This window comes from Pelobates fuscus, chromosome 6 (assembly GCF_036172605.1).
Source record: "Pelobates fuscus isolate aPelFus1 chromosome 6, aPelFus1.pri, whole genome shotgun sequence".
NCBI classification, from domain to species: Eukaryota; Metazoa; Chordata; class Amphibia; order Anura; family Pelobatidae; genus Pelobates; species Pelobates fuscus.
In genome coordinates this window covers 291,796,335-291,813,451 of record NC_086322.1, presented here as the reverse complement: position 1 = coordinate 291,813,451, position 17,117 = coordinate 291,796,335, and the positions used below count along the sequence as shown (strand labels likewise).

At 37.7% G+C, this 17,117-nt stretch overlaps 1 protein-coding gene across 4 annotated transcripts in view; it reads right to left on the bottom strand.

Moving 5' to 3' along the window:
* The window catches only part of SULF2 (sulfatase 2), a 268,821-nt gene that overhangs the window by 62,455 nt on the left and 189,249 nt on the right, over window positions 1-17,117 (bottom strand). For all 4 annotated transcript variants that reach the window (XM_063459445.1, XM_063459448.1, XM_063459446.1 and 1 more), the window contains one exon: window positions 7,028-7,270. In XM_063459445.1, coding sequence (XP_063315515.1) covers window positions 7,028-7,205 — 178 coding nt within the window. In that variant the 5' untranslated portion in view covers window positions 7,206-7,270. The remainder of the gene's footprint in view (window positions 1-7,027; window positions 7,271-17,117) is intronic.

Below are 17,117 nucleotides of genomic sequence, written 5' to 3'. Positions count from 1 at the left end.
TACATAAATCCGTTTGGTGTTATGCAATGGATTTTCCAATTCTTTTATTGTGCAATATAGGTACACCACATTCGTGTCAACGTTTCAGTCCTCTGTGGGACTTTTTTCAAGACCCACAGAGGAGGACTGAAACGTTGACACGAAAGTGGTGTACCTATATTGCACAGTTAAAGAATTGGAAAATCATCTACAGAGTCCTGTGAGTGCACTTTTCTTGGATTTTTGAGCTATATATATATATATATTTATTTATTTTTATTTTACATTATGAAGAAAAAAAAAAACACATTTGAAAAGGTTTATTCAAAAATAATAAAAGCAAAGGCAATCTGAAAAATTAATAATTTTATAATCGGAAAACGTATATATATATATTTTTTTTTTATTTCTTTATCTGCACCATAACCAAGATACTGACAATAATTGTGCTGTGATTATTAGTAAATGGCTAGCAGCGCTAAATGCAAATAAATAGTGAATATTGTTCTATTTTTACAGTCTAGCTCCTGTTGAACCTGCTGAACAGTGGCAAATTATAAATCTCATGCTATGGCCAAGATGTAATATTTTTAGGTTAGATTTTCAAATGATTCAAACCTGTTGGAAAAAGTTTTCAAATGATGTGTCTACAAAAAATGCCCATAGAATTTCATAGTGACTATTGTAGATAAATCATTTGGAATGTTTAAATCATTTGGAAATGGAGGCCAATGGTATAACTAGATCTCGCATTAATGCAGGATGGGGGCAGTTGTAGTTCCACGACAGTGTTACAGGTGTGCTGTAGTTCCTAGAAAGCAAGGCGGACAGTTGATAAAGAGAGCATATGCTGGAACCAAGAAGAACAATTCTTTGGGTTGCACACAAACTAAATGAATTACCCCCCCCCCCCCCCCCCCCCACCCTTTACTCCCAGGTACTACATTTTTGGCAGATATTTTACAAATGTGTGGTTTATTTATTTTCTCAACTGTGCATTACTGGTTAGTGACCAAGATTTGAATGCCATTCTTATTCAGAATGCGGTAAGCTTGTAGCAGCCAATCAGAATACAGCTGTGATTATAAGAGTCAGACAGTCTGCCTGCTCTCTGCTGCCTCCACCTCCCAATATATGTAGTCACAGTGTAGTCTAATGGTCTTCTAAAGTAAGGCCTGCAGTGCTGGGCCTGTTCACTGGTTGAGAGCGTCAAATGATCGTGCACAACCAATGAGCCAAGCGCTACTCTATTGGGCTTTTTTTTCTTAGAGCAAGTAAGAAGCGCCCGGCAGTCCACAGATAAGAAGTCGAACCATTCTAGAGCACTAGGGGTGAGGGAGGGATAGGACAGGGCTCTCCTGGAACCATAAGCACTACAACATTCTGTAGTAGTTATGGTGCTTTGAGTGTGCCACCTGGACCTGTTCTATACATGCTCTGGAATATATTTATCATAGGACAATCAACCCGAAAGGGAAGCATTTTTTATATTTTGCATTTTTTTTTTACATCATTTAAAGGGACACTATAGTCACCTAAACAACTTTAGCTTAATGAAGCAGTTTTGGTGTATAGAACATGCCCCTGCAGCCTCACTGCTCAATTCTCTGCCATTTAGGAGTTAAATCCCTTTGTTTATGAACCCTAGTCACACCTCCCTGCATGTGACTTGCACAGCCTTCCATAAACACTTCCTGTAAAGAGAGCCCTATTTAGGCTTTCTTTATTGCAAGTTCTGTTTAATTAAGATTTTCTTATCCCCTGCTATGTCAATAGCTTGCTAGACCCTGCAAGAGCCTCCTGTATGTGATTAAAGTTAAATTTAGAGATTGAGATACAATTATTTAAGGTCAATTACATCTGTTTGAAAGTGAAACCAGTTTTTTTTTTTCATGCAGGCTCTGTCAATCATAGCCAGGGGAGGTGTGGCTAGGGCTGCATAAACAGAAACAACGTGATTTAACGCCTAAATGACAGTGAATTGAGCAGTGCAATTGCAGGGGAATGATCTATACACCAAAACTGCTTTATTTAGCTAAAGTAATGTAGGTGACTATAGTGTTCCTTTAATCTTGGAAGGCGTGTGGCTAAAATAAATACAGGGGTTAAACAACAAGACGCTATAATACGTGAAAGAGACAAAGAGTAAAAACAATTCTTCAGGATCGGTCTAAGCTCCCAAGTCATACAGATAAAACATTTTAGAGTAGTTTTTCCTTAGCACAAACAAGATAGACTATTGACTGGCGTGCCATGTCCCCGACTCCTGTGTATTTGTGCTCATGCTTGTCTAGATATGGACGAATACTAATGAAGATCACCTATTAGCTAGCTGTGCGGAGAGCGATCTTGTCTGGAATAATATTTATTTATTTTAAAGACGACATTAAAAATGATTTTTTGGATATGACAGAAGCATCTGTGCAGGCACAAACAGTACAAGTTAAAGTTATCCTTGGGGAACCGTAACGGGTTTTTAATAAAATCGCTGCGGTGACAAGTGCCGCATACCTCTGCAATCACTGATATGAAAACACATGATCTAATCTCCCTACACAGCCTAAGAGCTAATTCAGACTGACAGCTCCGTTCAAGGCCAACATCCAGAATATGCTTCCAGGCAGTCTTAAGTAGGCCAGCTTTAAATATTTAAACCGTGAGACAAACAAACTAATATTTAATCACTACAACCTTTTAAGTCAAAGCTCTGTAATGTGGGACATGCCTAAACATTTGTTACCGTTGAGAGAAAACGTCAGTTTAACTCCTTCTCCAACTTGAGGGCAAACTGAGGTCTTCTGAGCAAAAACTAGAAGTTGTTAGTTGGTCAGCAAATTCTCAGATTTGCTTAAAGTAAATTGCCCAGGTCCATCGCATACCTACCAAAAACTATCACAAAAGGAGTACATGGCTTCCACCATAAAAATGAATTACCCGAGAATTGTTAATATGTTATGTCCATTTCACAAGAATCTAGTGACTAAGTAATTTTCAGAAAGTTAGGAAACATTTGTTGAAACAAATGTTCTTATATGCATGAATCAGAACGACCCATCCCATGCAGCTCCCCAAGGACAATGACCACCAGGTAGTAGCAGATCCATACCCTAGCCCAGGGGAAGAGTGGAAAAAAACCTCAGTACATTAACAGAACCACCAGGGAACAGTAGGTAGAAGATGTTATGGTGGTGCCCATTAATAGCGCTTTTTACAACATACTGTGCAGTTGAGGAAAAAAGTGACATGACCTTACTGAATTGCTGTGTTGTGTCTGAATTTACTGCATGTGTACTTCTTAAAAATGCATTCTAAAAATGAGCAGGCCAATACTTTTACGGCGTCTTTCCCATATTGTGTGCTCCCCATAGCTTGCTACCAACAATCTGCCAAATTACTTAAGAAGACAATTCCACACGCATGTGAAAAAATTTGGAGATATAGGGACGGAACTTGTAAAGTATATTTCAATATGTAAAACATTTCAATTCTGTTTGTCAGAGATGCTTGCAATGAAAGAAACAAATTTGGTATATTACTTAGAATGCTACAATTTAAACTTGGTGTCCGGAGATTGCAAGGACAGTCATTCACGGTTTTTAGATCTGTTTGGGTGCAAATAGAGAAACATGTTTGATATCTTCTCTGTATAGGGAACAAACCTCAGGAAATACTAGTCTGAGAATGGTATGTTGTCATCTTCCACACCGTATCAAAAGTATTCCCGAGGGGCACTACTTGCAGTAAATCTTATTTGTAGAAAAAGAGGAAATTAATCGAGACTTCCAGACAGGACATAGCCGGAGGATTATAAAGGATTGATAAAACATTACAAATTGTTCAGTCTAAACTGAAAAAAAGGCTTTATCCTTGATAAAAAAATAAAATAAAATAAAAATGGGGAGAAAAAAAATAAAAGAGGATCTTGAAAACCAAGTGCTAAAAACACACACAAAAACAAACAAATACAGCAGAAATCAGTCTTCATATGTCAACAAACTCCTATATGATGCTACCCATGTGAAACATTAGCCAATAATTAAATAATTAATACGGCCCTCAACTCCACAAACAGTCTTAGTATTTTAACTTATATGGGGAAAATAAAAGTGTATAAATCATAAAGACTCTGCTTTTTTCGCATTCCATAAACATATAAACATGGATTCACCGCTACATCTAGACACAGGAACGCAATCCTCCACATTGTCCTACGTTAATATTTTGATGAAAAGTTATTTCACTGCATATTATGACCTTGGAATGATGAGGCCAAGAGCACAACCTCCTACAGCTGGTGTAGGTAACCTTTAGGCACTCCCGATGTTGTGGACTACATATCTCAAAAATGTTCTTACAGTCAATGCTAGAAAAGCATCAGGGGAGAATTAGTCCACAACTTATGGCGTGCTGATGGTTGCCTACACCTGTCCAAGAAACATTGACTTTCTGTAAAGGAGCACTTAAGTCATGCAGACCACTTCATCTTAATGGTCTAGGTTTGATTGGACAAGAATCAGCAGACAGATGACATAGTGGGAGGAGGAGCTGCCAGCTAAATCTAGTGAGTCTCGGTACTGGAATTTTTTTTAAAAACAAACACTTTTTTCCCTTTTTATTTTATTTTTTTAAGTTGGGGGACAGGTGGGTTCTTATTTATACTGTTTAGTGCACATTCACGGCACGCCATGTTGCAGGGAAAGTAAGAAATTCTCAATTCTCATGAAACAATATTTTGATCTACATGGATTTGTCAGTGATTTCCCCATCAAAGGTACAGACGAAACCTACACCTACCTGAACGTGAACTAGTATCCATATGGTTTGCGGATGGCAGGGTCTCTTGAAAAGGAAAAAAAAACAAAAAAAACAGTGACCTATCTTTATCTAAATGAAGGATCTAATTGTCCCCGTTTCAAAGGAGCTTAAATAATGAAAGCTTTGCTTGGTGTTAGCAGATTGTAACAAGTGTTTCTAGATTGGCACCAGGGGATACGTCTCGCCAGCTCTCCAGGAAAGATGCCTAATGTCTTTGTTAATGCACATGCCAAGGAGAGATCTGCAGATGGCTACACTAAACGAAATGCAAAGGGTGATTCTATGATACTTGCAGTCCACTAAGCAGGACATTTATTTATCAATATAAAAAAAGATATATATATATATATATAATTTATTTTTTATTTTTTTTTAAACAGAGGCTAAATTAAGTATATTTTTTGTCCACAGGTCTAGACCATTTTGAAAGCATTCAAAAGTTATTTTTGGTTAACAACAGTAAAACATTGTTTTGATCTGGTGAAGGTCAGAGAAGCCAGCAAGCGTACTAATCTGCTAATTAGTTGGACGTGTTGTGGTCTTGGCTTTAGACATGTTTTACACCTTTTTATAGACCTGTACACACCAGTCAGTGAAACTGAAGTGCTGAAGACCGGGATTTAGAGACCATGTTTTCTTGATTGTCTTCAGACACGGGCATTGTAAACACTAGTACATAATTGGCCAAACCGTTCCCAGAGAACTCACATAGGTTAATGATGACCAGAAGGACCATCGTAATGAGGTCAATGGATCCCTTGTTGGACATGGTTTAGTGACCATGACCTAGAAAGGCACCTTTGTTGAATATATTTCCTTTCAAACATATCCTCAGTTCAGATATGGTCCAATTCAGTCAAGCCACTTCCCAGTGAGATCAGAGTTCAAGCCCGATGATTAAATTGGTGGAGATTTCTTGCAAATGCTGAATTTTCAAACAAGAGTATCTGCCCTAATTTAGTTGCTCTGCTTTTTTTTTTTTTTTAAGTGCATTTTTTATATAGTGAATTCAAACAAATGAATCGAGCCAGGAATTCCCCTTCAATACCTTTTACTTTATACAATAAGATACTAAACTAAAATATATATTATCTTTCTGTAAGTTGTAGATACATTTAGCCTGTTAATCAGAATAAAATCAACTCCACAAACATTGTTTGATTAGTGCTATATCAGAGGAGATTTTTCCACTTTTTTCCAACACAGATTAATTTTACTTTTTGACCGTTCCTTCAACTGCAACTGTTGATATGAGAAATGGGTAACTTTGCACGCAAACAGAATGGGTGTTAAAAGTAATTCTAAACAAAACAAACGTGTGGAGAGTGTGCGACTCAAGTAAATTGCTTTAATCAGGAATCGGCGTCAAAGGAAACCCACTTCCCGTACTTACTGGAAGTGAAATGACATTTACAAGAACACATTACTCATAACATATTGAAGAGCCTTGCAGTGTACAATGTAACAATATGGTATAAATATCAGTGCGTCTTATCTGCAACATTATTTGTTTGGAGTAACTATGTAGATAAAATAGGCATATGAAACAAAAAGGACTCGAAATAAACTATCAAATCAAAAGACGACAGTTCTGCTATAATTATAAAATTGGCAACTAACAGGAGATGAGCAATCTCACAGGTAGTGTAAAGGGACACTAAGCACCAAAACAACTTTAGCTTAATCAAGCAGTTTTGGTGTGTAGATCATGCCCTTGCAAAATAAAGAGGTTATAAGCAACGCAACTAATTCTGACTGTATGACATTCTGGATAGTGAACTGGCAATAGGCCGACCACTGGGAGACTGAGTAGCAGATTCTCTGTATCCGACAACGGTAACTAAAGAAGGATTGAACTTGTACAGAGAGCTGTTTAGCTAAAAAAAAAAAAAAATTAACAAATAATAAAAATTAAAAAAAAGACAAAACAGCTTTGAATCCCACCTTCCATAACCTGCAAGACCATTGTGGAAAAGAGTTGCCGCTTTGCTAATTTCTGTTTTTATGAAGTTCTGTAAAAAAAATTCTACATTATTCTCCCTAACATGTTATCTAAAATTCAGTGTTAAAACCATCAGCACTGTATGACTGCTGCTTCCTAGACTTAGACTGGAAACATAGCTCACAATTAGCTGCTGTTCCAAGCTTATCTGTTACCCAGATATACTATTTAGGATTCAGAGCACGGATATGTGGGTGTTAAGTGTTTTTTATGAAAATGCAGCTCACTCACCTAGTTCTACATCTTGATCGTCAGTCAGGACAAGAATTATATTTGGACGGATATTCCGACGATCCCTCTGGAACCTTCCTTTGAGACGTTGCTTGGACAGGAGAGGAAAAGTGCCCTCAATCAACGGCGCAGCCACCACCATCAGTAGTGCGAGGACAATCATCTGCCTCGGCGCCATATTAAGGTATTAGCAGGACCAAGACTGGTCTCTACCGGAAGGCTTTAGTTTGGAATTCAACAAATCTGAAAAGGAAATAAATTAGGAAAAATGTTTATACTTATACAATTTCTGATTGATTATTAAAAATAATAATAATAAATACAATAAGACAACATTCCTTAACATTCCTTGAACGGTCTCATACTCGCTCCTGCTGTTCATTGATACCCCAAAAGATTATCATTCTGCTTTTCCCCACCAATGTCCCTATTTCCTACCATCACTATTGTAATAAGATATCTTCTCCCCTTATTCCTATGGTGCATTGTCTGTTTTCTCCCAATTGGGAAGCGCTCATTCAGCTCTTCCCCACCCACCGAGGTACCAAAGCTGATTTTCCCTATTACCCTTCAAGTAAAAGATTATTCAATTATTTTACCATATTGCTGCCACAGTCTTTGTACCTCCATTTTAAAAGGATATTTGTTGTCAGTGTTGAATTTTGAAACATAAATTATAGCAGAAATATCTGATGTGCATTGTGTTACAAAGCCATATCAAACTTTTGTGTTCAACATTCGGCAAAGCGATTGAGGAAAAAACAGTCAACATAAGGACAAATCTAGGATCTTGCGGTGGACATTTTATTTAGAAAAAAAGGCAACGAACAGAGTCATGAAGGCTAGTTGATAAATGGCTACAATTTCAATACAATGCAAAATCCTCAGTTCTTCAAACAACCTATAAAGGCAAATTCAGTTTGTATCTGGTAGTGACTGAAAGTTGTTGTCTTGACATCGGGGGGGAGGAAAAAAAAAGTAATCTTTAGACAATGTGTTCGAAGATCTCAGGGGGTGAAAGGATTTAAATGAAATCCTGTTAAGACTAATGTGGTCTGCATATGATGAATGTTCCATCTTTGGGTACGAATAATGCCTTAAGATATTTTAATAAAACACTGGTTTGAAGCCAAAAGCACTGCATCTCGATTTTCATCGTACAACTAACTGTCGCTTTTGGGTCACAATTGTACCCTCAATCTTAAATACTACCAGCCGATCTATACGTCTTCCGTAACCCCGAGGAAGGTAATGTGATTAAAGAGTTTTAGAAACACAATACACTTCAAGATGGAAGCTTGAGTGATTTATACATCTCCTGCTGGGTAGAAAAAGTCACCTTCCCTCATTTTCTACAAGTTTATGATGGAAGGAGAGAGGAAGGTATGGATTAAACGGCCCTAATATTAGTCACCATATTAAGCCAGAAAAATACTTTAGCTTAATAAAGCAGTTTTTGGTGTATAGATAATGCCCCTCACTGCTCAATTATCTGCCATTTAGGCATTAAATCCCTTTATTTATGCAGCCCTAGTTTTCAAACTTCCTTTACTGCAGAGTGTGTTTAATTTAGAATTCAGTTAAGATAAGAACTACTCAAGTAACACAATGTGCCGATTAAAAAAAAACAAAAAAACATTTTATGGGGCTATGTCAGTCACAGACAGGGAAGGTGTGACTATTGCTGCATAAACATAAACAAATAGTATTTAACTTGTAAGTGACTGAGAATTACTCAGTGAGATTGCTGTGGAAAGATACCCACACTAAATCTGACTCATTAAGATAAAGTTGTTTTGGTGTCTAGAGTATCCCATTAAGCAGTAGGGATGCAGGACACTACAGATGAGCAGTGTAAATATCTAAGCCAACATTATATCAATTTTAAAAAAAAAGTCACAAGTCAGGTTTTTATATTAATTTCTAGAATGCAGATTACATCTTTTTTTTTCTTTTTGGCTAGATTGTAGATTTATACAAAGGTGTTAAAAATGATATTAATTATTATTGCTCCATACTTTGATCCCCCAAATTCACTCAATGCTATTATCTGTGCTTTAAATAACAAGCACAGTTTCTTCCTACAAACGCTAGCTATACTTCTTAAAGGTAATGGGGGAGCTAGCCAGGAGTCCTAGTGCGATTTTTTTTGGGGAAAATTAATACAAGACCCGGTCTTATGTTCGGGAAAAGACAGTAATTCTTATGGGGATCCACTGCATATTTCACATATTAATTGACATCTTGACGTAGCATTTAGTCGTCTACTGATGAATCTTTTAAGCGTTTTGAAATCTTTCAAAGTGACCTGATTGCTTCAGTCTGTGCCGAATGGGTTACAGAAGGCCAGAGCTCCCCAGCTTGTCCGTTGTCTCTTACAAGCAGAGCTGATTTCACGCTGGAAAGCCAAACATTACAATTACCGGGACCTATTCACAGTGACTTGCCACCTGCTTGGTGCCGATGAAAAGAAACGGGTCTGATGCTGCGGCTGGGACTGTAGAATAACGCGGGACTTTAATTAGATTGGTTGGCAACAAGTCAGACCATTTCCACTTTGATTTAGGGCATTTTTTAACAGCGGGGCAGGAAATTAACGTTACCTAGTTATCCCCCATTCTCTGTCAGAGGGGCAAGAATTTCACTGCAAAGAAAATTGAGTTAAGCTGTTCTTCCATAGAGAGGCAATAAAATCCTGAGAAAGAACTTGAATCACAGCATACAGCAGTGGATATGACATTAGATTTACATTTTTAGGTATTGCACATCTTAACTAGAAACATTACAAATTTGGGGAGGGGGTGAAATTGTTATTAGTCATATCAAACTGTGTTTTAATTAAGGCTTCGTAAAAGGTGAGGTGGCAGACTGTAGTACATGTTATACACCTATAAGGCATTTAGAGGCCTATTGTTTAGCAATTAAACTTTATTTGAAATCGAAGTACTTTATGCTGTTAAAGAGACACTGTAGGCACCCAGACCACTTTAGCTAATTGAAGTGGTTTGTTTACATTGCAGCTCTAAGTCTGTCCACAATGGCTGTCTACCAGGCAGCTACTAGAGGGACTCCGGAGTCGAAACGGACCTTTCGTCCGTTATCTGACACTGGATGTCCTCCAGTGTCAGATTTCCCCCCCACAGGAAAGCATTGATTAATGCTTTCCTATGGGTAAATCCTAATGCGAGCGTGGCCATTGCCGCGCATGCACATTAGGTCTGCCCCCACCTGGAGCATCAGACAATAGATGCATAACATGTCAATAAATTACTGTGTATAAACGAAAAAGTGCACACTAATACAGCAAGGTGAGATCAGGCTCAACATTCCCTTAACCTTCACAAAATATCACATACAAAAAAAAACAAAATATAAGTGGAGCTCTGAAATACCTGTACAAGCGGATATTTGGTATGTATAAATAGAACTGTTGTTATGATAGAGATAAAGAATTGAGTAAAAATGAACTCGACATTTTAAATAGAGGTTTGAAGTTTGCACCAACAGCAGACTTCAAACCCTTTGATTTTTTATAGATCTTAATCGTTTTACCAGACAGTTATGTCTGAAAAAGCTTTTTTTATAATAGGAAAAATTCAGAAGAACAAAACATCACCTCTCCATATATACATAGCAATGTTAAAGAAAAATCCAAATTCTTTCCTAAAAATATGATCTCAAGTGAGATCCAAACGTTTGAAACTATGGTGATGAAAGAGGTTAGTAAAATAAAATATACTAATAAGTATCAAAAAAAACTCACACACATTGAAACAAAAACTCTAAGAAGCATGCAAAAAAAAGAAGACTTTATTATTAAACCAGCCGATAAAGGAGGGGGAGTTGTAGTTCTATCTAAGGAGAAATATGTAGGTGAAGCTGAAAGACTCCTATTAGATGTAAAAACATATAGAAAATGAACATCTAATCCGAGCCGGGAAATTGCAATTAAATTTGAGGAATACATCAATGAGGGATTAAACAATCTTATATTATCAGACTCAGAAGCTAAATATTTAACTATTCAGAATCCCCAAATCCCAGTCTTTTACTGTTTACCAAAAATGCACAAGCACTTAACCAATCCTCCAGGTAGACCTATAATTTCTGGAGTAAATAGTATCTCGTCAAGGGTATCAGAATACATTGACATTCTTCTCCAACCAATAGTAGTGAAAAATACAACATATTTAAAGGATACAATACACATTTTACAGATTTTAGGCAATATCAAATGGGAAGAGAATTATACACTAGTCACCTGTGATGTGAGTTCCCTGTATAGCATCATCCCACACAACAAAGGGATTGAAGCGGTGCAATATTTTTTAGAAAAATCAAATTTTAAGTAGGAACAGATTAATTTTATAAAATAAGGTATTTTCCTCATTTTAACTAACAATTTCTTCTGGTTTAAAGACAGTTTTTATCTGCAAATCAATGGGACGGCGATGGGGACCAAGTTTGCACCCAGTTACGCCAATTTATTTATGGCGTACTGGGAGGAGATGTTCATCTTACACAGTCACTTTGCTGCGAACTTGGTCACCTATCACCGTTACATAGACTATATATTTTTCATTTGGAAAGGAGACGAAATAAGTCTTAAGAACTTTTTAATCTTTCTTAATTGTAACGATTGGGGGATAAACCTCACCTCCACTCAAAGCAAAACATGCATTCATTTTTTAGATTTAAATATTTTTATAGAAGAAGGGATGATTCATACTAAAAACTATTTTAAAGAGGTAGATTGTAACGGGTATATAGATTTAACAAGCTGTCACTATACCCCGTGGCTTACAAATGCACCCAAAAGCCAATTTATGAGGCTGAAAAGAAACTGCACACAGGAAAGGGATTTTTAAAAACAAACACAAGTGATCAAAGACCAATTTTTGGAAAAAGGTTATAAGGAGAAAGATTTACAAGCAAGCATTGAAGAAATAAAAGGAATTAAAAGAAGCGACTTACTCGCTTATAAAAAAAAAGAAAACACAGGACATAGAGAATAATAAGTTTAATATCCCTTTTATTTGTAATTTCTCTGTGAAGAATAAAAAAGTACGGTATGCTATCAATAAATACTGGCACCTGTTACAGGATGACCCAATCCTTAAAGAAGTCTTACCACCAAGACCTCAAATAGTACATAGGGGGTGTAAAAATATCAAAAATATTTTAGTAAACAGTAGTTTAAAGAATCCCTCTAATAGTAATGGTAATCTTCTGACAAGAAGTAAAGGCTTCTACGGGTGTGGAACATGTTTGGCATGTAGGGAAACAAATAGCAAGAAAAGAAACATTAAAAACACTAAGGAAATTACTAATAAAGATTTTATTATAAGAGACCAACTGACTTGCTTTTCCAAAAACATCATCTACCTCCTTACATGCCCATGCAATAAGATGTATACAGGAAGGACAATCAGATGTTTGCATGTCAGAATTTCCGAACATGTAAGAAACATTAAGAAGGGAGTAGAAACACACAGCGTCCCCCAGCATTTTAAACAATGTCATAACCAAAATCCACAGGGTCTCACATTTTGTTAGTTAAGAAAAAATGGAGAGGTGGAGATTTTACAAGACAAATTGGGGTGGAGGAAATTACATTAATCTATAATTTTAATACCTTAGTTACCCATGGATTAAATTTAGATTTTGAGCTATGCCATTTTCTATAGATATTTTATATAGATATTTTATATACAGGTTTTTTTTTTTTTTATATATTTATATAATTATAAAATTATTTTTTCTCTCCACCTCTTCATATTATACTCCACTATTCTCACATAATATAATAGAGTGAAACAATATGTGAGAGGGTTAAGTTTCACTTTATGTTGATGGTGTCAATTTGCACTTCTAATTAAATTCTCTTTTTTGATAATCAAGTTTCATAATATAATGTTTCTTATGAAGTATGAAGTAAATTATTGTATATTTAATATTATGCCTCATTATGTTTCTCTCTCTGCTTTATTTTATTTATTTTTGTAATTTTCTCTCTCTGCCTCTTAATGTGAGATTTTTTTCCATGATAAATGGTAGAGACTTAATGGACTCGATGGTACTAATGATACAGACGAAATGGAACGCATGCATTGCGTTCCATGAAGATAAAGGAAACAGGAAGCGAGATATGAACGAAGTGGAACGCATGTATTGCGTTCCACGAAGAGAAAGGAAACAGGAAGCGAGTAATTAAGTCACGTGACCGACGCACGGACGTGCGTTTCAATCGGTCACATGTGCGTTCCACACAACAGACTTCAACCTTCACAGATGCCGGTAATGGAGCAATTACAGCCATATAAAAGAGGAGAAAGCTGCATTAAGGATACACACACCAACTGAGGAAGCCAATCATTGGCGAAACGCGTTTTGGACTGATTTTAAAAGACATTTTATGTTACTTTGATTCATTGGAATATTTTATGTTACTTTTTATTCAAGTTTTATATTTTGCCCAATACATTTTGTCTCAACTACTTGGAAGCTTTCCTATCCTTACTTCAACTGAATCATTGGGAGTGGAGGAGACCAGGAGGAGACTAAGAAAGGGTAGAGGATCCCCTTTTAAAGACCCCAAGGCGTTTACCACTAGAGCCAGGTGACCTCTTGGCTCTATATTTGTGAGTTAACAATTTATATGGTCTTTCTATTCTATATTTTACAACAAATATCTGCACTATGATTTGGTTGTTTATTATTTACAGATTATCATAACAACAGTTCTATTTATACATACCAAATATCCGCTTCTACAGGTATTTCAGAGCTCCACTTATATTTTGTTCTTTTTTGTATGTCAATAAATTGCATATAAAATAACAAGACATTTAATTTTTAATTAAGGCCTTCTATTTATAATTTTTGGATAAACTTTTGAAATATTAAAAAAAAACACATATATTTTTATTTCATTTATATATTGAGATAAATCTCGAGGAAGACTACCTGAAAAAGCAGACAACATACCAAATCAAAGTAATGAAATCTGTACATAAAGTGGCACATTTCCTGGAAAAAACAAACAAAATAAAGCGCAAAATGTTGCTTACTTTTTGGTTCCTCAATTGCAGCTCTTTTCCAAATCTAGATTGCTTAAGGCGAAACTCAAACATGAGGCCCCACTAACACCCAAAGTGAAAATAAATAGGGGTTGCATTATCTGTGTAAGATGCTGTAGTTATATTGAAAGATGGACTTGCAGCACGGGACAGAGAGCTATGTATTCTCTGTATTCATTGTTCAGAGGCTTGCAGTGTCGCAGATCCCTGTGCCGCTGCATTGTGAGCTCTCGGACTGAAGTTATGGCATAATTTGTAAACTAAATTAATTTGTAATTATGCTAATCGTTAATACACGACTGGGAGATATGTATACATGACTGCCAGGCTATGCAACCATAAGTGTTGGTGTGTGTATTTCTGAGTGTGTCTGACATTGTCTACCTGTGTATGTGCCTGAAAGTTTGTGTCTGACCGAGTGTATCCTTGTGTATCCTTTGTGAGCATGTGTCTGTGGCCTTTGTGTGTGGGGTAGCTGCTTGCGGTGTGTTGTGTTTATGGGGGCTGCTTGTGGTCTTTGTGCATTGTGTTATGGCACAGCTACGTTTCATGTCTGTGTGTGCGAATGATGAATGTCTTCAGTTGATGAGTGTGAGAGTGAGTTTGACATGGTGAGGGAGGTATGGTGACAGGGTGCAGAGCCACAGACCACGTGGTAAGTCTCACGATCTCCATTCAGAGCGTTGCCGTGGTAACCCGCAGAAATGCTCTTATTGGTTGGAGATCGCGAGACACCTCAGTCTGCAGCTCTGCACCAGGCAGAGCTGCAGACAGGAGGCTGTCTCTCCACCAGGGCAGGCGGTGTGGAAGGTCCTCGCACCTGACAGCATACAGAGCAATCTTGTGTCAGCATCTTGTGTCAGCCTAAGGTGATTTAGGCGGCCGCCTAAGGCCTCGCGCTGATTGCCTAAATCACCTAATTAGAGAGCCCTTCTGGTTAAAGGGACCAAATCATTAAGCTTAATGAAGCAGTTTTATTGTATAGATCATGCATCTGCCGTCTCACAGGTCAATTTTCTATAATTTATTAGTGAAATCACTTTTGTTTCAGTTTATTCCGCCCTAGCGATACCTCCCCTACACCTCACACAGCCAAGAGGAAAAATAGCTTAATTTTAAATCAGCACAGTGTGTTCACTTTAGAGGTTTTTATCTCCTGCTCTCTTAATTAAATTTTAATTACATACGGGAGGCTCCTGCAGGCACTAGCAGGCGATTAAAGGAACACTATAGTCACCTAAATTACTTTAGCTAAATAAAGCAGTTTTAGTGTATAGAGCATTCCCCTGCAATTTCACTGCTCAATTCACTGGAGTTAAATCACTTTGTTTCTGTTTAAGCAGCCCCCCTAGCCACACCTCCCCTGGCTATGATTGACAGAGCCTGCATGGAAAAAAAACTGGTTTCATTTTCAAACAGATGTAATTTACCTTAAATAATTGTATCTCAATCTCTAAATTGAACTTTAATCACATACAGGAGGCTCTTGCAGGGTCTAGCAAGCTATTAACATAGCAGGGGATAAGAAAATCTTAATTAAACAGAACTTGCAATAAAGAAAGCCTAAATAGGGCTCTCTTTGCAGGAAGTGTTTATGGAAGGCTGTGCAAGTCACATGCAGGGAGGTGTGACTAGGGTTCATAAACAAAGGGATTTAAATGGCAGAGGATTGAGCATGTTCTATACACCAAAACTGCTTCATTAAGCTAAAGTTGTTTAGGTGACTATAGTGTCCCTTTAACAGAGGTGATACTCGAAAAATTAGAATATCGTGCAAAAGTTCATTTATTTCAGTAATGCAACGTAAAAGGGGAATCTAATATATGAGAAATACGGATTATATGCAAAGCAAGATAGTTCAAGCCGTCATAAGTGCGATGATTATGGCTTCCAGCTCATGAAAACCCCAAATCCACAATCTCTTATGAAATCTCTTTTTGTGAAAATGTGCAATATTCTAGGCTCACAGTGTCCCACTCTAATCAGCTAAAGAAGCCATAACACCTTCAGAGGGTTTCTGAGCCTTTAAAGGACCATGTCCATCTAGGATTAACCCTGCCTGCTGTAAACATAGCAGTTTCAGAGAAACTGCTATGTTTACCTATGGGTTAATCCAGCCTCTAGTGGCTGTCTCATTGACAGCCGCTAGAGGCGCTTCCGCGCTTCTCACTGTGATTTTCACAGTGACAAGATGCCAGCATCGATAGGAAAGCATTGAGAATGCTTTCCTATGGACTGGCTGAATGCGCGCGCGGCTCTTGCCGCGCATGCGCATTCAGCCGATGACATCAGAAGAGGGTGGAGAGTCCCCAGCGCCGAGGGAGCCTGGCGCCGGAGAAAGGTGAGTGTTAAACCCCCATCTTCCCCTTTCAGCCCGGCAGGATTGGGACCCCGAGTTTGTTTTCCCGGCACTATGGTGGTCCTTTAAAGGGTCTCTCAGTCTGGTTCAGTAGGAATCACAATCAGGGGAAAGACTGCTGACCTGACAGTTGTGCATAAAACCATCACTGACACCCTCCATAAGGAGGGAAAGCCTCAAAAGGTAATTGCGAAGGAAGTTGGATGTTCCCAAAGTGCTGTATCAAAGCACATTAATAGAGAGTTATGTGGAAGGGAAAAGTGTGGAAGAAAAAGGTGCACAAGCAGCAGGGATGAACGCAGCCTGGAGAGGATTGTCAGGAAAAGGCCATTCAAAAGTGTTGGGGACTTTCACAAGGAGTGGACTGAGGCTGGAGTCAGTGCATCAAGAGCCACCACACAGAGACGGATCCTGGACATGGGCTTCAGATGTCGTATTCCTCTTGTCAAGCCGCTCCTGAACAACAAACAAAGTCAGAAGTGTCTTACCTGGGCTAAAGAAAAACAGACCTGGTCTGTTGCTCAGTGGTCCAAAGTCCTCTTTTCTGATGAGAGCAACTTTTGCATCTCATTTGGAAACCAAGGACCCAGAGTCTGGAGGAAGAATGGAGAGGCACACACTTCGAAATTCTTGAAGTACAGTGTGAAGTTTC